This window comes from Embiotoca jacksoni, unplaced genomic scaffold, assembly GCF_022577435.1.
Source record: "Embiotoca jacksoni isolate LCO1_2020_lvr unplaced genomic scaffold, fEmbJac1.0.p SCAF_14, whole genome shotgun sequence".
Classification (NCBI taxonomy): Eukaryota; Metazoa; Chordata; class Actinopteri; family Embiotocidae; genus Embiotoca; species Embiotoca jacksoni.
In genome coordinates, this window is record NW_027185274.1 from 2,132,501 (window position 1) to 2,154,504 (window position 22,004).

Sequence of the window (22,004 nt, forward strand, 5' to 3'; positions counted from 1 at the left end):
TTCTTCTTAGAAACAGCTCTGCAACACTCTCAGCAAACCCCCTCGATGATATTTCAAGTCTTCTTTTTCCTGCTCTGATTTTGAATGCAGAAAACTGAGTGAGTATAGTTTTCGTGTTACTTCCTAAAGAAATGTTAAACATAACATCACGAACTCTCTGGAAGCGATTATAGATGAATACCAAAGCTGTCTTTGCATGGTGATTCGAGCTGGCCTGTTTGTGTGTTTGTGTGTTTGTATGTATGTGTGTATGTGTGTGCGTGTGTGTGTGCGCGTGCACATATTCCATTAAACCTCATTAAGCAGACGTTGTACTGCAGCCATATGATGGGTGCCACGACCGTCGTTACTCGAGGAGTGATTGAGAGCGAGACGCTTCGCCTGCTCGCTCGGGATTGACGCAGAGGCTGTTACTGAACATTTACATAAACATCACCCCCTTTTACATCTCATTAGCATAAAGAACACATCAACATGAAGGAGGGAGCGGAGGAGGGATGGATAGAGAGATTAATGAAAGGGGTGGAAAGGAGGGGAGAGCCAGAAGGAGATGCTACACTTGGAGCACTCGCAAAGAATAGATAAGGTTGTATTAAATACCAAAGGAAACATTTGCACTGTTGGTTTTTATTTCTCTAACGATGCCCGATTGTCCTGTTAGAATTTGCTTTTTACTTCCTGCACTTAAGTCGGTTTTCCCCCTGGGCTGCTTTTATTTCCCGTCTTCTGCAGCTGCACAATCAACTCATTTCAGAAATCGGCTCATTTCATCGCAATCGCAGGGATCAGTTAAGTAACAGGGCTGAGGTAAATCCACTGGGAGCGTAGTGTCCAAAACAGAGGAAGCTATCTAATTACTTTATCCCATCATCAGCCCATTCATAAACCTCTGCTGCCAAACAGCTCCACAAAAAAATGCAGAGTTTAACAATGTGAATCTATGACCACCTCTCTAATATGCTGTTACTGTTTGTGTGCCTTCAAAACACCTGCGACCCGTCGAGGCGTGGACTCCGATAGAAGTCTGAAGGGGTCCCGTGGTATCAGGCACCAAGACCTTGGCAGCAGATCCTTTTAATGTAAAGTCAAATATCTCAAAGTTAACCAAAATGGAACAGCCAGCGGTGTGGCAGCTCCAAAGCCTGGCAGGTTTGACATCAACCTGTTTCAACAAAAGTAAGTTGTGAGTTGGAACCTCGGAGGATCAGACTTGTTCCGAGACAACACGCGGTTGGTATTTACCACAACTGACCGCGAGTACCCCGCAAACATCACTGTTCCCAGCCGAGTTGTTTGGCCACAACTAGTTGACCCTTGCGGAAGTCATTCAGTTCTTCACACTTCCCCATTTCTACCTCATCCAACACGTCGACCACTAGAACCGACCATTCACTTAATGTCTGAAACATCTGGGACCTTGATATGTGCCGTCGATTTGTCTTGTTGGCGTCTGTTGAGTAAACTCGGTGAGCTTTTTGTCCACTGAACCTGCGAGCTTTTTTCCTCTGCCGGCAGTCGTGGTCTTTAATTGGCCACCTGTTAGCGTCTAGCTCGCACAGAAACAGGTTACAGTAGCTTGTCGGCCACAGCTTGCCATCTGAAATAGCAAGCAGCCCTTACATAACTTTCAGGAGGCGTCCAACTGACTTTGGTCTGACCTGACACCGAGCGGATCCCGACCTTTACGTCAGGTACACTCAAACCCAGCTTTACATGAGACAGGCCGAACTAAACGTATCAAACTAAAAATGAAGATTACATGAATAGCAGAAGTGCACTGCTGTCATCCTCCCTTTAGTTTCCTAAAGTGGCTGTGAAGTGATGATTTTCAAAATAAAAAAGCGAGGCCAGTGGCTCAGTTCAAGCAAGTGAACAACCCACTAAAGTAGACAAATGCAGGTAAAGCTGTTAAACGGCACGTAGGAATTTATTGTGAACAACAGAAAACAAGTTTGATTGGAAGTTTGAGTGTGAAGTCAGGACTTACTGTTACTAGATCATTTCATATACCTGATGGAAACCTTGTAGCTGGGAAGCAGTTGGCAAGTAGCAAATATGATAAGAATCATATGACTGGTAAACTTCAAAGCCAAAGTTACATGTTGATGTTCCAAGTAACCAGAGTCAATCACTTTGATGCCGTCATCTACTGCAGATTTCATTGGAGTGTGTATGTCAATGTCATAAATGTTAAGGTATGGGGGAAAAAAAACAACTTTGGTTCTGTTATTAATCAAAAAAGGCGTGTCTATTTCACGCTTTGCCATGATACCGGCTTGGCTGTGATGGTGAGATGGGAAATGGGGGCACTGTTTGCAAATTGCTTGACCAGTGGTTCCAAATTATTTTCTTCCTTGGAGCCCTCTGTTCTCACACCAGAAGAACAAAGTGATGCATTCAAAATATTTATTAGCAAAATTTCCATTAACACCTCTTTGAGTTACACTTATACTTGTATATATGGATGTAGGTAGTACAGCTTACAATGCAAAACCCAAAGCATGTATAACAAATAGGTGTGATTTTCTTTTTTTTTCTGTGAAAGTAATCAAAGTGTGCAGATATTGATGCTAAAGATCAGGTTTGATCCAGAAAAACCTTTCACTTATCCCTCTATTGGACACTGTAGATACAGTCCAAACTGTACTTTCTCATGTCCCTCCAGCTATCTTTCAGAGTTGCTAAAAAAGCAGAAGAGCTGAATGCTCAGATTTGTCTATCTGTATTAATTCTAATCCAATTAAGCCTGTGGTCTTAAACACAGCCAGGCATTTCTAATTGAATCTCTCCCTTATGCATGAAGCTCTGTAATGAATGTGGGGGCACACACACACAAAGTAAGGACAGGCCTCATTGCCATGACTGTGCAGAATTGAGGCATTAATGATGGGCTCTTTTACCCTTTACACCCATATATAGCTGTCACCTTGCATAACAAATGAGGGGGTGATTTGAATAATTGGGTTTTATGTGGGAGCGCTAGGGAATCTGCACCAGTAATGATTTTTATCTCAGGTGTGTGTGCGTGCGTGCATTTGTGTGTGTGTGTGTGTGTGTGTGTGTGTGTGTGTGTGTGTGTGTGTGTGTGTGTGTGTGTGTGTGTGTGTGTGTGTGTGTGTGTGTATTTTCATTCTACTTGCCCTCCTTTTCTCTAGATGTTGTTTTTATGATGCTGTCTTTTTTAAATTTTTTTATCCATATTACATATTGGTTTGTTACTTTAATCTGAGATGATGTCTAGATGTACAAATGATCAGCGCTGCATCTGAGAAGCTCTCCTCTTTCTATGACATGTTAAAATGTCACCCATGAAACAGTTCTTAACATTTTTAGCCCAACACATAATCTTTTCCCGGACCTAACCATGCACTTTATTTGATGTCCAAACTAAGGCACCTTGCTTTTCACGCCTAGATGTGGCAGAACGTGACACGTGGGTGTATTTATACGCTTAGTCGTGATATCAGGTTGCACCAGAGTTAACTGCAGATCCTGTGACGAAGTTTTGGGGCTTTTTGGAGACTTTTTGTACCAAACAGTTTTCTCTTGGGCTAAATTTGCTGTGGCAGCAAGTCCTGTACAAATTGGCAGTCAGTTGAAAGCCGCACCACTTATTGAAGATTTTCTTTACAGTGGCTTAGATTGATCATGACCCTTCACAGACACCTCATTGTGGAACGATCTGTTTTAAATAATGTGGAGATCTTTTTAAACCTCTTGACTCAAAGGCATCCACAACCTTTTTTTTTTTTTTCCTAAAGGACCCAAAGAGCTTTTAGATCTCAGCGTGATGACACCACGTACTTTAATAGCAAAGAGAACAGCGGAGCCTCGATGTCAGAGGTTTAAATACGATTCCAGATGTCACTTTGTCAGCAACTTCTAATCATTGAAACCTGATCTGAACACCTGATTCTAATTGTGTGTAATTGAGGGTGTGATACTTACTTTTTCCATCTGATTGATCGATGTTTTATTTATGTCAATTATGAAAATACCAAAATGTATAATTTGTTTTTTATTTTGGATTTTATATTTGTTTGAGTATACCACCTTTATCTGCAGTCAATATTCCCTCGTTCAAATTTGTTAAGAAAGTTAACAGTTTCCACAGGATGCACTTGTTTTTTTTTAGGTAAATGTATGTTCTTTAAATTTGTACGCAACTAAATGATTAATTTAAGAGTAAAATTAATTTTAAAACACATTAGTAATTCAAGAGAACACATCCGTCTTTTTGTACACTCAGATAAATACAATTTAAATAATAAAAGTAAAAGTAAAGTGTTGTTCAGCCTGTTAAAACTGTTATAATAATAATAATAATAATAATAATAATAATAATAATCCTATAATAAAGGCTGTGGAGGAGCTTTTAAGTTGGATGATGTCATCAAAATTTTCTTGGATTTAGCTTGTGTTACAAACTGCAGGAGTCTTTACCAAGCATGTAAATTTGAACAAAATACACTGCCAATCTGCATTGTGGGAAGTGTAATATCCTACCCAATGTATTTGGACCTTGATCAATAAGAGACCAGATATCTCTGCCTCTGTATTTCTATGTCTCTTTCATGTACACCAGCTTAGTTGAAGTTTAATTCCAAATTTTCTAGAATGCCCCTTTAAATTTCTATCAATAATACATGTCTGTTATTAGCCATTTTAAGTCCAAAAATAGTCTTCATAATGTATTACTCAAACCAAAATAAACACGAGCACACGTGCTGATTCTTAATGCCAGGCCAAGGGGAACTGGATGCGCTACGTATCCAAGGCAACCTAAATTAGTCTCAGCAGGTATGTGGGCATTATGTCTCTCGCCGAGGAGAGAGTGAGCAAATGGGCAAGCGAGGATGAAAAGGAATAAACAGGGCCAGAGGTGAGGGTGCCATAAAGAAACGAGTGTGGAAAGGAGGAGTGGAGGGCAGCAGATAAGGCCTGAGAGGGAAAGTCAGAGGTTGAATGTGATTAGTAGAAAGCAGCAGCAGCAGCAGGGGGAGGAGGAAGAGGAGGACATGAGGGAGGAAGGAAGGAGGAGGAGGAGGATGCAGGGGGTTGAGTCAGAAGGCACTGGGAGTGATTGGGAACTAGCATGCTGCTTATTGCATGCCATGAGGAATAAAGTCAGTAACCAGTCGTGTGTGTGTGTGTGTGTGTGTGTGTGTGTGTGTGTGTGCGCGCGCGCAATACCAGCACAGACGGAGCTAACTAAATTACATCTCCAAAGAGACAAGATTACACTTGCTGCTAGACTCACACACACACACACACACACACACACACACACACACACACACACACACACACACTGTGAGGAGAAGTACAAAGGGATCACATCTGCACACATGCATGCCCCTTAGACACACTCTCACATGCACACACACACACACACACACACACACACACACACACACACACACACACAACACTCATTTATATTGACGAGTGTCTCGATGACAGAAGGGGTCCAAGAACACAGACGGCCTGTGGGTGTGATGACGCACAAACACACACACACACACACACACACACACACACACACACACTCACACTCACACTCACAAAGGTGACACAAGCATACATCTAATTACACACATGTATTAAGCCTTTTCTCAGAATTACCTTGAACTGTCTGTGTAGTCATGGACAGCAAAGGTGTGTGTGTGTGTGTGTGTGTGTGTGTGTGTGTATGTGTGTGTGTGTGTGTGTGTGTGTGTGTGTGTGAGAAACTGTTTGTCACAACTTTTGCCAGCTTGTGTGTGTTAGACAGCTCCTGAAAGTGTTGATTGGGGAATGTGTCCGTGTGTGTGTTGAGGAAGAAGTGTGTATCTTCATTTTTCTCTGCATCCCTGCAGCATTTCTCATCCCCCTCCCCTCCTCCCTCCCGCTGCCTGTCAGTCAAACAGAACAGGCCACGCCCAGAGTTTAAAAGTGTAGACTTTAAAGTAAAACCTTTGACGTTTTATTTTCCTTTTTTCTTTTCTTTTTTTTCTTCTACATCAGACATATCTGCGACCCTGTCAAAGTCGCCCCGCAGCCCACTTTTGGGTCACGACCCACTAGTTGAGAACCACTGATTTACATCTCTATTGAAAGAACTATGTCGAAGAAGTATTCCTTTTAAGTTTAAATCAATTTATCTTTAACATTTTGTGTAAAATTCAATGACTGCCTAAAATCTTCTGCAACAAATATATCAATTGCTTATTTATGGAATAGACTGGTGAGAAACTAAATGAAGACATGAGTTGGCCTGGCTGGAGCTGTTACCAAACAATACAACTTTTTGCTTCACTTATCGAAAAGATGATATCTTATGCAACATATGTGCATTTGTATTTGCATAATTTATTTCCCATTTGTCAGAGTGCAAATAATTATAGAGCAGACACAGAAGGGCTGCAGAGATATGAGGGGAGAAAAAGCTGACTTTGACCCCCCGCTGACTTTGGGACCTCGATTTGTAGAAGGGAGAAAAAAAAATGCATCTGCAGTGTGGAGGGAGAGCGCCGACTCCGTTTCATTTCTACTGTACTGACAGATTCCCAGCCACGGATGAAAAGACGTTTCACGGATGGGATCGTAAACAAAATACCTACTTCTGCCTTCATGTCCTCCCCTGAGGGAATTCAAGTCAGGTTTAAAATACATTATTAAAAAGTATGAAGGGGTATTTTTTGCTATGTCAGCCATGGATCAGTATAAGTATTTTGACTGTTATGCAAACAGTTGTTCTACATGCTGGAGATTAAAGGGGAAACAGGGAGACGGAGTGCAAGAGTGTCATTAGTGTGAGAGGCAACCCGCTGCGCCCAAGTGTTATTTCTCCGGAGAGGAGAATGAGGACAGATGAGGACAGGGCTGGACGAAGGTGTGTGTGTGTGTGTGTGTGTGTGTGTGTGTGTGAACAAGAGGCATTATAAATGATTGTGTGTACGTGCTCATCCTAATGATTCCCCATCAAGCTAACGATTGGCTCCATCAATTAGTCATAATTAGTTACTGTGTATTCATGTCTCGCACCGTGTTTCCAGTATATTATCTGTGAATTTGATTTCCCTGTCGCCTCGAGGTGAGTATGGCAGATCTGATTGTGCCTCACGCGCCGGTTTGTGTGTGTCTATGTTTTGTGTTGTGCTTTCTAGTGCCGCCGTTTGCTCCGACTGTTGTTGCCGCACTTTTAATACACATTGATCTATGTCGTTTTCAGCCTCTTGCCCCATTGCATTATAGGTAATATATTGTTGACACATGGTAATGACACAATCAGTCGGTTTCTGTTATAACATAGTGTTTTTCTCTGTAACCTCTGCTGCACATAGTTGGCACTGGTTGTTTTTATCTGAACTCATAGCCGAGTTTCCATCCCAGCTTTACTCCAAAATAAAAGTTCTGAGACTTTAATTCATTTTTTTATTTAACTAAACCAATGTAAAAATGACGCTCAACTTTTTGTTCAGCAAGTTTGTGGTATGTGCAATGGAATAAGTTATAAAGTTGGAATTACAGTATTTAAAGGAAGTTTACAAAAACATATTTGTTCACTTACCTGAAGAGTACATGGCCTTTTTTTTTTTGCTTTTATTTGTCTAGATTTTGATATATCTATCCTCAATGAATAGATTTTTTTTTTTTTTTTTTTTTACAAGGGATGTGAAAAGGTAAGCCTGATATTACAAAACCAAAATATACTGCGTGAATATAAAGGTCTGGGCACCCTCCATTGAGCATTGTTTACAGTTGTTGCATCCTAATGGGCGTACACCTTAAGCTATTTTGAAAACTATTGGACCAGCTTTAACTAATCAGCATCGGTCACCATATGATGTATGTTGTGCAACACAACTCTACCACCGCTGATTAGTTTTCCCTTCAGGGTGGTTGAGCTGACCTTAATGTGAACAGTGTTTCCAGACTGTAATCACAGCAGAGACTTGCAATGTCATTTCATTTAAAAAAAATTCACGAGCACCGCATGTCGCCACTTGAATAATTGCTGTAATCAGGTTCCCTCGGAGCGAAGCAGAAGAAATAGTCCCAACCATAACTGTACAGCAAGAAATCTGATCAAACCTTTGAACCCTTTTAGTTTGCTTTAATGTCCTACAAAGAAGCTTATGTGTAACTTGAAATTCATAGCAAGGCAAGTGGAAAGTATGACGTAACCGGACACTGATTATCCAGAAAATTTCAACGGAGCTCAAGTGGTACCCATTTACGTACATTTCTCTGAAAATTGGTAACTCCTTAAAAAAGCAAATCAATTGACCTCAACTAAGAGTCTCAGACCTGTATCTGTATTTTCCCTGTAATAGGTGTCAACCTTTTTGTTTTTCCAGGAGCCTTTTAGGAAATTATCAGGAAATGACTGTCCTGTAAAACTAGAAGGGATCTTGGAGAGCTCAGACCTTTGCAGAGACCAATAGTCCACTCTCCTGAGATGCAAATCTTCTGCAGCCACTATACCGTATATGTCTGGATATATTTCTAGAACTATTAGCATGATGTTGAAATACAGTTATGCCGAACTGAAGCCTCACATCTCAGCTGTTGTACCGGTTCTGGTTCTCTCCTATAGAACCATTGTCCCTTAGTGCTCCATGACGATTGGTGGCTGTATTAAGAACATGTGTATCCCCGATGACTACTGGTACCCAAGAATGAGAATTTTGACATTGAGTCATTGAAATTCCAGAACTGCCTATTTTTTGTCACAATTTAACTTTGCGGCAATCTTCTTGATTTTAGGGCATTCAGTAGGCTACAGTGTCCCGTTGTGCAGTGTTAATTAAAGTACAAAATAATTTGCAGATCCACTCCGTGACTTGGATCCGGTCCAAAGGTTTATGTTTTTTTTTTTATTTTTTCATGCACCACATTTTGGCAAAATTCTAATTCGCCCCTAAAATTGGGCAGGTTCATTTTTGCGGAGTCTGGCTGACATTAAAAAAAAAAAAAAACTGCACTGAAAAAAACCTCCTTGGTGAAAGAATTAAAGCTCTACTCAAAATTGCACAACTCCAATCAATCCTACATTTCCTTGGTTGTCAGTCTCAGTGGATCATTGGGCCGACAGCATGTTTCCTGCAACTCAGAGTTTCAAAAGCTGTTGGATGGAAACACATTTATCGTTATTGGCCAATGTAAAGGAAAAACAGTTTGCATTTCCCCAAACCTCAATACTAATCCCTGGGTAATGTAGTCCTAACCTGTTATGTTTCCTTCCTGTCGTCCCTGTAGTCTGCACGGTTCGCTGTCAGAAGTTCCTGATCTCACGGGTCGGGGAAGACTGGATCTTCCTCATCCTGCTGGGACTCCTCATGGCCCTGGTCAGCTGGGTGGTGGACTTCTGCATCGCCATCTGCCTACAAGGTGAGGGGAGGGAGGGATGAATGGGATGTACAGATCAAAGAAACCGGCAGGTTGGCATGTGTTTGTACTGGGACCGGAGTAGCAAGAGAAAGAGTGTGGTGCGTCGGGGTGGGGTGGGGTGGAGACAGAGATCTGTAAGATCTGTGCAAAAAACGGAATTCAAGACAAAAGATGTAACACATGTAGTTGTATATATAATAGATTTGAAAGTTTTACTTTGTATCGTAAAATAGCAAAGCAAATTATATTAAAACACATCAAATCAAATCAATGTTTGTGGATGAGCAATGTGCTACAGAGGCACTCTTATTCGGGAAAATGTATTTACAAAAAAATGAATGCAGAAGTCATTGCTTTTGTTTAACAATCTAACAGTTAATAAATCCTACACAACAGGAAATGGACATAAAGAGATTTTTTTTTTACAAAGTCTCGAGAGTCAAGCTTTGTCAGAAAAACAAGTAGCTACATGCAGACAATGGAAACTTTCTTTACTAATCTTAGGTAATCAACGATGTTGCCTGGCTAACCTGCTTTTACCCCTGAGAAGAGCATTCATTAACATTTTCTTCTTCAGTATTACAGTTAAATGCAATAGTGAACAGGAAATTTGTTAATTCTTATGTTGCAGTAAATTTGTATGCTGAATGTAAACATTTTAGGGACAAGATCTGCACCAATTAGTCGATTAATAGATTTGTTTATTGACAGACAGTTAATCTCCAACCACTTTGGAAATCCATGACTTACTTTAAACCATTTTGTAATGAAGAAATAATAATATTCCTGGGTCTTAAATGTGAATATTTTCTGGTTCCTTTGGTCATCCATGATAATAAAGTTAATTTCTTTGGATGTGTACTGTTGATCGGGACATATTAGGCTGCACTTTGGAATTTGGGAAACACTGGTCAACATTTTTTCACCATTTTCAACTATTTTAAAGACCAAACAGCAAATCGATAGGTATTGGGAAATTAATCAACATTTTGATTAACACTGAAAATAACCATTGTTTGCACAAATATTGACTGCATGATGCCTCTCACTTGTAACGTCTAGATGTATACAAACCTGTACCAGCCTGGTTGAAACACTTTTTTTTTTTTTTTAAATCATGATGTGATGATGTGAAGCGGTTTAAGAGCTTTGCTGCAATCTGAGATTTATTTAATTCAGCTGGAGAACCATTCAACTTTATTTTTATTGCGATGAGATCTGGAGCTCAGTTAAACTACTAAGGTCTATCACTACATCTGAATAACATTGCAATTAAATGGGATATTTTTGGACAGGAGTTTGTAAATAGTAAAAAGATTGCACTGAGGATTGAGCAATGGGGACAGCCATTGGAAATAAATGCTGAAGACAGTGAAAGATGAGTGAAAAGCTTCTTGAAAGGGGTAGAAACAAAGAGGGATTGAAGCAAAGAGGGTAGAAGGAGGTGTTTGAAAGTGGAAACAGAACCGGTCGGGGAAGGATGGGAGAAGTTAAGAGGAACCAGGGAGCAGTGAAGAAAGGAGGAGACGAAAGGAATACATAACGATGGATTGAAGGTAGATCAAAGGATGGCAGGAGGGACGGGCGGAGGGCCTCTCATGGCATCCGTCATCTAACGGCAAGGTGGATGCAGGAAACCGGGGGAGGAGACGACTCGGACAGACTCATCAGTAAATCAAATGTCCATTCCCGGAAGAGGCAGGCAGACGTTTTATAACGATTGAAGAAAGTTGCGATCTGAAACCTTTCGGGACCGACTCTAATTCGAACGGATTTCTGGGGCCGCGTCGTGCTGCACTCTGCAGGAGAAGCTAACCTGGCCTTGTCAGTTCCAGTTATGGTGTACAGTTCTCTTAACTGGATCCAGAACCACCTGTCCCGAGGAGACACACACAGCCTCACATTTCCCCTGTCTTTAAATTGTTGACGCGACAGCGCTCCAGTTTTCTTTTCCTTGTGACATCTTAACTGTCAATGTATCTGCACTTCGTATAAAGATGTCGTTTGCTGCGTGTGAGATGTACACAGTACACATGCACACACTCTCTTTCCTGCCGTGTGTGTCATTAGATTGTGGTTTACACGTGTGTGTGCTGGTTTGTGTGTGTGTGTGTGTCCACAGCACAGAAGTGGATGTACGGCGGTCTGGACAGCAACGTCTTCCTGCAGTATCTGGCCTGGGTCACCTACCCCGTCGTCCTCATCACCTTCTCCGCCGGCTTCACCCAGATCCTCGCCCCGCAGGCTGTTGGTACGACTCTGAACGTGCACACGGGACATGTAGTTCAGACACGGAAGAAGAAAGACACTGTAAATGTAAAATCTCCATCTAAGAACACTTTACAATCGTAGAATAACACGCAGTAAAGAAACAGATCCCCGAAAATGACGAGTGACCCTAAACCATCCCTAACTATAAAATTTGTCAAATAGGTTTTAAGCCTGATCTTAAAGGTCGACATGGTATCTGCCTCCTGAACCCAAACTGATGCTTCCTCAGGAGAGCGTCCTGATAACTGAACGCGAAGCACTCGACCAGTTGTAGTTTGTCAAACAGAAGGAATTTGCCATTTTTCTCTATTTTATGTCACTGTTCAATGAAAATATTTGGGTTTAAACGAAGTGATGAATTGAGTAACTACAAAAATAATGTTTACATTAATGTATGATACAATCTCGTTTCCCAAAAAGTTGGGACACTAAAATGTCACGTAAAATGTAAGTAAAAACAAAATTAAATTATTTGCAAATCCTGTAAACCGATATTTAATTGCAAATGGACAACAAATCAAATGTTGTTGTTGTTGTTGAAATTTCAACATAAAGTCAGTAAAATGTTTAAATTGAAAACATATTACTACACACGACAGACACAACACAAAGGATGGTTGCCCTCTAAAATTATGAGCAGCACATCACTGTCACTGCGTTTGCATAAACAAGCTAACATTGGCCTGGGGTGTCGAGAGGTGGGCCAACGCTGTAAAATCAGCAGACCGCTTCAGTTTTCCTGTTCATCCTCTCGAACTGAAAACTGAAGTCTTATTAAACGCCGTGTTCCCTGTAGCCTCGTACTCTCAGCTTTCTGTCACTTGAAGCTGATTTACTACCGGAGTCGTAGTACCACCTTGTACTGTAATGAACTCCCACTAAACTCCTGTGTAAACGGTCGCTGCTGGAGTGTAACGCCACTCCGCCGCGCTGCTCTCAGTCCCCTAAAGGCTCAGCTTCCTCCCCAGAGGGCTTCCTCTGCCTCGGTATCGGACGGGGAGGAGGAGAGAAACCCTCTGGAAGCGCTGAAGCCCGTTTCAGAGCCGCAGTGTCGTCTTCGGTTCAGGTTAGGTTTGTCTGGATTCAGCAGCACGCTGCACAAGTACCGTCTGCAGCAGGCAGGGCAGAGACCCGACCGTCAAACTCACCGACGGAGGCTGGAGAGACGAGTGTTCTCCGGAGAGCTTTTTTAAATTTTACACATTTGAGTCGTAAAAGCAGGACAAGTGAACACAGATTATTTTACAAATGAATACCAGAAGCCGGTTTACCTGTTGCTTTTCATTCAGCACCCATGCTAACAGGTGGGACACGGCCACACATACAAAAAAATTCAAAAAAATCCATTCCTGTTTACATTACACATTTATTACTTTTTCCAAACTGTAACTTTGATTGTTTCACATTTAGTCATGAATATTCAGAGAAGGTCAGGTGCTCGGTGTTCTGGGTTTCTCTAAAAGCTGTCGGTCAGCTGTGATCTCCCGCTGCTCTCCTCTGCAGGTTCAGGGATCCCGGAGATGAAGACCATCCTGCGAGGGGTCGTGCTGAAGGAGTACCTCACCTTTAAAACCTTCGTGGCCAAAGTCATCGGCCTCACCTGCGCACTGGGCAGCGGGATGCCCCTTGGAAAGGAGGTAGAACACACACTCACTCTCACACACACTCACACACGCTCGCCATAAGCCGAAAAGGTTGTCAATAAGCGAGTCAGTCATTGCAGCTTGTGTGACTCAAAGGACTGAAATGAAATTTAAGCTGCTCACACCAGTGTTTAGAAAAAACCTTCAGGCTAAATTATTCATGTATGCATATATGCCTTCGTGTGTGTGTGTGTGTGTGTGTGTGTGTGTGTGTGTGTGTGTGTGTGTGTGTGTGTGTGTGTGTGTGTGTGTGTGTGAGAGAGAGAGTGTGAGTGTGAGCTGTAACAAACAGAGGTTGACATGAAGGAGTTTGTAGTTTGAAGGCTCAGATATTCAGGCTTCCTCCTGGTTCCTGGAGGGTTGAGGTGCTGTGGGGCCTATGAGAGGTGGTGAACAGTTATTTTACCTAAAACTATACATTTTCATGTCATTTTGGACCATTATCCTTCCAATATTTATTTAAATGCTCTGTCTGCCATGAAAATAATATGCAAATGTTATCATGGAAGGGAAAACCCTGCTATAGGCTACACAGTATGTGCAGGAGGAATAGATAGATAGATAGATAGATAGATAGATAGATAGACAGACAGACAGACAGACAGACAGACAGACAGACAGACACTTTATTAATCCCACAAAGGGACATTTTTTCACAACAGCAGCATTATAGATACAGGTGAATTAGGGTGAATGAAGGAGCTCCAAAACAAACCCTGTCCTTTTTTCTTCAGCTGTTTTCACTCATATTGCTTAATAAAAGAAAAATATTTAAATATATAGATTTAGGCATTTGATTTGTTGGTGCGTAACCACACAGGGTCACAAGAATCTCTCACGTCAGAGGCTGCAGAGACAGTAGTTACAGCTAAGCTAGTTAGTTACTTAGTTAGTACTTAGTGCTGCTTTACTCTCCATTATTAAAGATTTAAATATAGGCTTATTTTGTGGTATAACATATTAGATTCTGAAGGTGATAAACGATCAAAATTTAGTTCAAACATTTCCAGAAACAGGAGCAATTTGCATAAATTAGTTTTAGCCTAGGCTAATAACTGGCCTTGTGACTGCATGGTTATACTATTGTTTTCTACTTCTTGTGAAATATTTTTTCCACAAATGAATTTGGGATAAGTCAAGTTGTCAAAACGTCCTTTGTCAGTTTTCACGTGTTCTTACTTAGTTTCATCTTTGTACGGCAGTACTGATTCACACAACCTGCTCATTACCAGCACGCGTCATTTATCACTGACTAAGTCGGGCAAAATCCAGCTTCAACATAATTCTTTCATGTTAGCAGTTCCAGCAGAACTCCAGTGCTGACCCACATCCAGCACTTCTGTTGTTTGGTCTGTTGTTTGAGTGATTGGCAGCGTTAACGCTCGGTATTGTGGCCCAGACGGGCACCAGGCTGCTGCCGGGTTTGGTCGCCAGCTTTGTTACAGCAGCCGTATCGCGCCGTGAATCTCTGCGCACCGACTAACATGCTGCAATACACCAACCTTCTCCGGCTCTTTCACATTCCCGTCCCCTGCATCCCCGCAGCATGAATTACAACTGAGTCATAAATGGCACGCGATGGGGCTGATATGCTCGAATTCAGGTGAAGAGCAGTGTGAGTGTGAAATCTGGAGAAAAGAAAGGGAAAATACAAAAGGAGGGAAAGAAGGAAGGTTGCCGAGTTGGCCTGAGAACTTTTTACTGTCTCAGTGGGAGAGAGAAGATTGTTTTTCTGGGTAATTTAGGGATCCCCTACCTGGCTATACAGATGTTGTTTATATCTTGTTGGACACTGTGTGTGTGTGTGTGTGTGTGTGTGTGTGTGTGTGTGTGTGTGTGTGTGTGTGTGTGTAACGTAGTACATATGACTACATCTCTGTTTTGGTGCAGAAACAATTCGGGTATGTGTGGCATTCCCCTGAAGACTGCCAAGCCTGAAGACATACTTGCAGGATAATATGGTTTCTACAAGCCACACACACACACACACACACACACGCACACACACACACACACACACACACACACACACACACACACACACACACACACGCACGCACGCACGCACACACACACACACACACACACACACGCGCGCCTCAGGCCCTTCTGGGTACTCGTACTAATGCAGCAGCATCCACAGTCTGGATTCGGCGCAGGCCTCTCCCTTCCTTTAACTTTATGCATCACTTTTCTGATTCTCACTTTTAATCCTGTTGGTTCCGCTTTAAACTTCAGCGTCTGAATTAGAATATTCTCTGCAGACTTTTCTCGTTGTTGATGTTTCCAAAAGAGTTTCCATGAGCAGTCGTGTGTGACGGGCGGCTTCTGGACAACGTGATTTCACCTGTTTTATGTCTTTTATTTTTTGCCTCCCATCAGGGTCCGTTCGTCCACATCGCCAGTTTGTGCGCCGCCCTCCTCAGCAAGTTCATGTCTCTGTTTGGAGGAATCTATGAGGTAACTCGTCATCTTTGTTTTTATATTATTATGTCTCTCACACATTGTTCATTTTTTTTTCAGTTAATTTCACTGTTTTGTTGGTTTTACTGACAACTTTTGTATTTTTTTCATTTCATGATATAAAACCTGTCTGAACATTGTTCTGCCACTATAATCCAGATACGGGGAGATCTTAATATTACCGTGTGTTTAAAGCAATAAGCTTATCGAGCTGCAGCAGGTGGTGAGGCGCGTGTTTTCACCTTTCAGGCTGCATACAGGCCGCCGCATCGAACTGGTGAAGGTAGTCGGGGCCTGAGTCTTAAATCACTTCATATTTACTATATAGTGCGCTACAATTACAGTCTGTTTGTGCCTATTTATTCACTATATTCTGTGCTCAAATATTTGACAAATGAACAAAAAGTATTATTTATGGCATATACTGTCTTTTCAGTTATCTATCCCATGATGTCAAAATGACTGTTGATTGACTGATTATGCGAGATGTTGATGATTAGGAAGGATCCCATTTCTCAGTTAACTGGTCACTAAGAGTCATGACCAAAAGGGTGATTTCTGACACGTACAGCTCAATCAAATCTGAAAGCAATACCCATTGGACATTACTCAGGAATGACTACTTTGTGTTTTTGGGTGATGTTTTTATCCCTCAATTCAGCATCTATAAAGGAATCTGTATTGTTGTTGTTGTTGTTATGCTCCCATTAAGGGAAGCACAGTAATCACTGTAATCATAATATTTGTGTTTGATTTATTTGATATTTCATTCATTCACTACACGCACACACACTTTCTGGAAACATATATAGCCGACTATTAATTCCCTCAGTTTATCTGAAGACAATATTTGGCCTCAACAGACAAATAAAATGGAGCGTGTTTTTTTACTGCTATTAATGTTCATAATCTGAAAACAGAAAATTGGAAATCTGAAAGGTTTTCTGGGAGGAGCCTAAATAGGATGAGCAAACAGCGATCAGCTGTGAATGTATTACAGATGGTCCGTTGTACAATCTAATATCAGAGCAGTTGGTTTCGGTTCGAGCGTCACCCGCATTTAAGATGTCAATTTGTGCCTCCCAAAAACATTGCTGCAAAGCTTTCAGTTAGGTTGATGAGCAGTGATTTATGCATGTTATTTTCCATGATGATCAAAAAGCAGCTTTGTGATATGTTACAGCAGTGATTACAGAATAAGGAAGAAAAGTAGAGGAAGAGAAATGAAACAAAAGCTAAGAGGTTTCTTTTTTTTTTTTTTTTTAAAGGCCAAGAGGAACGGGTGGGTGGGTGGGTGGGGGAGAGGCATTTTTCAAGTTGTTTGAGAGTGAAGTGGCAACGAGAGAGCACAAGAAATGATAAATAATGACAGCAGGTGAATTGCTACAGAGAGGGTAGCGAAGACAAACAAAAAGGACATGACAATAAAGACGAGTGCAGGAAATGGTTTCTGACGAGAATGCTTTTTGGGACAGCTGAGGGCTGCAGCCTGATGCTTTTTCTATTACTTTTTATACCGTACACATGTCTGACAGAAGGCTTTTTTTTTTTTTTTTTTTTTTTTTTTTAAGGTAGTTATTGGTTCTCTTGCAGCTGAAACAGCTTCGCACACAGACACAAAATGTGGATTCTTTTCTCCCTCTTCTTTAGAAACTGGTTTCTCATCCCATGTAAAGTCAACAACCAGTGATAACCCATTTGATAAATGTTTAATCACTGTTTTTATTTGACAACAAATTCGACCGTTTCATCTTCAAAACTAACTCTTCCCATAGAGTTAGTATGCAGCAATACAGATGAAGACATCAGTAGTGGGAATGAGGAGATGGAGATTGAGCAAAGCAAAATCGTTGTCTTCTTCATCTTCTGTTCCTTTTTCTTCTTCTCCAACCTCTCCCTCCATTGGGAGAGGAGTCCGGGGAGCTGGAGGAGGGAAAGTCGTGACTCTCATCTCTCTTTGCGGTGAGATGTGAGCTCCACTCTTGGGAGATGAAATGGTGGAAAGATGGAAGGGTTTGAAGAGAGTACAGCGGGCAGAAAGAAAAGGTCTGCACTGCTGCTCTCCTTCCACAATATGGCCTCGAGCAAGGGGTTCAAACTGTTGGCTAGACATTAATCTTGATATAAATAGGAAAGAGAAACGGTGTAAAATATTTCTGTTAAAGGAAACCAACGGTGACTGAAATCTGATGCATTACTGACCCATCCATCCACCTCGACCTCCTCCCTCTGTGGACGCTAATAAGGACACCTGACTTCCTACAAACAGTCTGAAGTCCTGCAGCTGTTTTGCTGCTTAAATGGAAACCATTGTTGTTGCGGGGACTGTTCAGACTGATGCTTCCTTTAGTTAAGGATGAAGGTGGGACAGTCTAAAATATCATTGTATGTTTCAACGTAAACTAAATACACAAAAGTATGTGGACATGTTGTACTTAAATATTTGACTATATATTGTTGTTATTATTATTATAATAATTATTATTATTATTAGGGATGTGCTTTGGGCATCTGTTTCAAAGCAGATCAAAAGCAAATTTAACATGAAAACCCACAGCTGCCTGAAAAACAACTGCATATGTTCTTTTAGTTAGAAACTTTATTAAATTTAGATGTCCAGCAGGAATTCTGCTGTTCAGTTTACTGTATATCTGAACATGTGAGCTCTCCTCACTACTGCAACAGCAAGAAAGGTTGGGGCAAAATCAGCTCTCCTTCTATTAAATGATGGACAATATATTTTTTTCTGTAAATGAATAGGAAGCTGAGCAAAATATGAAGTTAAGTCAAACAAAATACAGCTTTTTTTTTAATTTTTCATACACATTCATTCAAGCAATATTGTTGTTTTTTTTACAAAAATACTTCCCCATATACAGTCATAAAAATATATATATATATATATTTTTTTTTTTTTTTTTTTTTTTTTTTTTTTCTATACATGCACTTCAGTTAAAAGAGACTTCACTTTGTTTTCATTTAGGATATGTTGAATCAATATTATTTTAAAAACTCTTGTTTTTACAGCAGATTTTGCCTTTTTATTCTAGTAAACGGTCACAGCTGGTCTGTTTTGTAAAGCTACATCAATTTGATTATTTATTTTGTAACTTTAAGCTCAACATTTTTACGTTAAAAAAACATAGAACCAATATATTTCTATGATGCGCAGCATCTTTATTATCATGGGAAATGATTAAATATGACTCTTTTTGGCTAATTTCTGCACTATACCACAAACAAAAATCACTTAAAACTTGCAAATTTACAAAAATTATTTTCCCTAATACTCTAAACTGTAACATTAAACCCTTCACTGAACATGTATTTGTCATTTAAATGCATCATTTATATTTGAGAAAAGACGATGCAAAATCAAACATTTTTGATCGCAACAATCACAAATGAACTCCGGGAGGGACTGATAATAAGGACTTCAACTTAGCACACATGGTCACATACAGCATGTTCTTTAGAAAAGGGACAATTTAACACAAAATTAGTGGTTAAAATCATCATCGTTTCCGTCCATTGGCCGTGAATTAATCTTTACATGGAAGACGGTTGCTACTCCTAATCACCACCAAGAGAGAAGCTCATATTCATGATACAATGATTTGTGCTCCACATCATGCAGACAGACGGACAGATCATTTTAATGAACATGCGAGAATCCACTTACATACACTCTTCTTCAGCTAAAAGGAAAATTCAATCTGCTTTGGCTCATCCGTACTGATTCTTTTCATCATCCTGTTGAAAACAGCCAACCGTTCCAGTTCATTTAGGTTTTTATATCAACCGGTGGTTCGTTTACAACCCTCTGTAAACACAATCCTCCACCTCCACTGTTCTTCCTTTCGTCCCTCTCTTTATTTGTCGGTTAAATTGTCCACCTGCCTGTCTTTTCTTTTTAATCACTCTCTACTGTAATCATCATCCTCCTCATTACCCCGTCCCTCTGTAGGCCTCTGTAACTCTCTCCAGCTCTCCCTTCCCACTCGAGAGTTGTGCTGCATTTCATGGCATATTAATGAGAGAGTGTGTGTGCGTGTGTGAAGTGTCCCCGTGCAGCAGTATCGGGTCCTCTCCACAGTTTGAAGTACACTATGCTAATGGTGCCTGTGAGCTGTGAAAAAAACAACAGCTTTTAGTTTCCGAGCGCTGTACTTTTATAAAAGCGGGGCCGAGTGCTTCACATGTACGTGGAGAGCTGACACTCGATCAGATACATGTTGTTTCATCAGATCAGTGAATGTCAGTTAATTGAGTGTCAAATTTTAATGATGAGACTTGGTTTGCTGAATGTTGCAATGATGGAAACACAGTTTGTATAATCAGGAAGAAAACAGGGTTTTTCATCATTCGTTCCTTGCCAGTTGAACATTGTCTCTTACTCCCATGCTACCTGGAGGAGCCTGCTTTTAAGGTAATTAAAGTGCACAACTCCCGGCATGCTCCCAGTCAGTGTCGTATATTCCCATCTGAAGTTTTGTGTGATTCACACTGCATAGAAGTTGAAAGTTATATTTGTCCTCCCAGTTTTCAGCCTCAGAAACGTTGTAACCCTCAAAATAAGTTGGTTTTTTTTGCATTTGTTTTCCTTTAAAGTCATTCGTAAGATAATTTGTTTTTATTTTTCCTCCAATGACCATTGCTGCGACGGAGAGGTTATGTTTTGACTTGAATTCACCAATTTTCAACAGATTTGTTATTTTTCTGAAGAGACTTTTCTGAACTTGGAACTGAAAAATGTGCAGTTTTTAGTTTTATGTTTCTAGAAACACTGGTGAGTGTCAGAATAAACTGTTACAGTTGCGATTTTGCTGAACAAAAATCCTGTATAATGATTTGAACTTTGAAGGAATAGAAATAATCTCGCCTATTTGGAATAAAAAAAACTCGAGATGAACATGTTCTTCAGCGTAAACCTTTTCACCCGGTTAAATAGTGATGAGTGTGTCTGTAAGCAGTAGCGCAGCATGTAAAACCAGGGTAGCCCACAGGGTGTATTGTCAGTGGGAAACACGCACACTAACTTCTCTATACCACTGCCATGCTACTTGAAGGACATCGGTATCATAGGAATGAGGGTAAGTAAGATCAGACGTGTCCAAAAAACTCACATTTCCCATGATGCATCATGATCTGTGCAGTCGTGTAGCTCAGTTTTGTCATTTATTGCTCTCTCATCGTTCGTACTGTTACACTCCAACTCCTCATCTGATGACAGATCCGTTAAGATTCTTCTAAAGATGGAGAATTATGAAAAACAAAAAGGATCTGGGTTTTTGGGTTATTTTTTTTGGCATGTTCAACGTGTTATTTGTATTAAGTAACACTTAACTTCATGGCTTTTATTATATTGTGTTAAATCTATTAGATATAATCAAAAAGCATGAAAGAAACAGTTTCTATAAAGTAGTTGTAAGCAGTTCTAAATGTTTATGAATGTATTTGTTCAAAACTAGAACACCTCCCATCTCTGCTCGTTAGTGGAGGCTAAAATCAAATATGTTCAGATAATAAACACTTCAAATGTGCTTAAATCTGCTTACAACTGCGTTATGGACCATTATAGATTATCTATGCAATACTGACAAGAAATGCTAAATAGGTGGACTTAAAGTCAAGTGTTCAATGTGTTCTGATACGACTGCTGTATTGTGTGTGTGTGTGTGTGTGTGTGTGTGTGTGTGTGTGTGTGTGTGTGTGTGTGTGTGTGTGTGTGTGTGTGTGCGTGATTTCAGAACGAGTCGAGGAACATTGAGATGCTGGCAGCAGCCTGTGCTGTGGGAGTCGGCTGCTGTTTTGCTGCCCCCATCGGAGGTGAGTCTCCAGAAAACGTATCCATCAATTTAAGTAGCAGAAGTTTTATCACATGCTGCAATTAGCTGGAGGTGAACACGATGTTATTCTGACATCACACAACATAATTGGGCTTCATGTGGCTGAAATTGATGGAACGATCTCAGCGATGTTTCAGAGGGCATGTTTTATTGAAGGCCTGATCTCTGTCTGTACTCCTGCTGTCATCTCATGTTAAATTTACAGTCTTGGTAGATGCGAGTGCAGATCTGACAACACTTTGTGTGTGTGACATCATTTATTCAGCTGCAAGCAGGTTTTTTTTTGTGTTTTTTGTGCTGTAGAAAAGACTGTCGAGAAATATCAGTTTAATTTCTTTGGGATCCTGTATGTTTATATTCTAATGTAACTTACAGTCCCCGTGTGTGTGTGTGTGTGTGTGTG

The 22,004-nt window shown here is 40.6% G+C and overlaps 1 protein-coding gene across 5 annotated transcripts in view; it reads left to right on the forward strand.

Moving 5' to 3' along the window:
• The window catches only part of LOC138197005 (chloride channel protein 2-like), a 156,665-nt gene that overhangs the window by 67,620 nt on the left and 67,041 nt on the right, over positions 1-22,004 (forward strand). For 3 of the 5 annotated variants that reach the window (XM_069147442.1, XM_069147445.1, XM_069147444.1), the window contains 5 exons: positions 9,244-9,375; positions 11,498-11,626; positions 13,150-13,283; positions 15,672-15,749; positions 21,503-21,581. In XM_069147442.1, the coding sequence (XP_069003543.1) occupies positions 9,244-9,375; positions 11,498-11,626; positions 13,150-13,283; positions 15,672-15,749; positions 21,503-21,581 (552 nt within the window). Of the gene's footprint in view, positions 1-9,243; positions 9,376-11,497; positions 11,627-13,149; positions 13,284-15,671; positions 15,750-20,166; positions 20,182-20,821; positions 20,846-21,502; positions 21,582-22,004 lie in introns of all 5 variants that reach the window. The other 2 variants (XM_069147441.1, XM_069147443.1) reach the window with 1 other exon arrangement.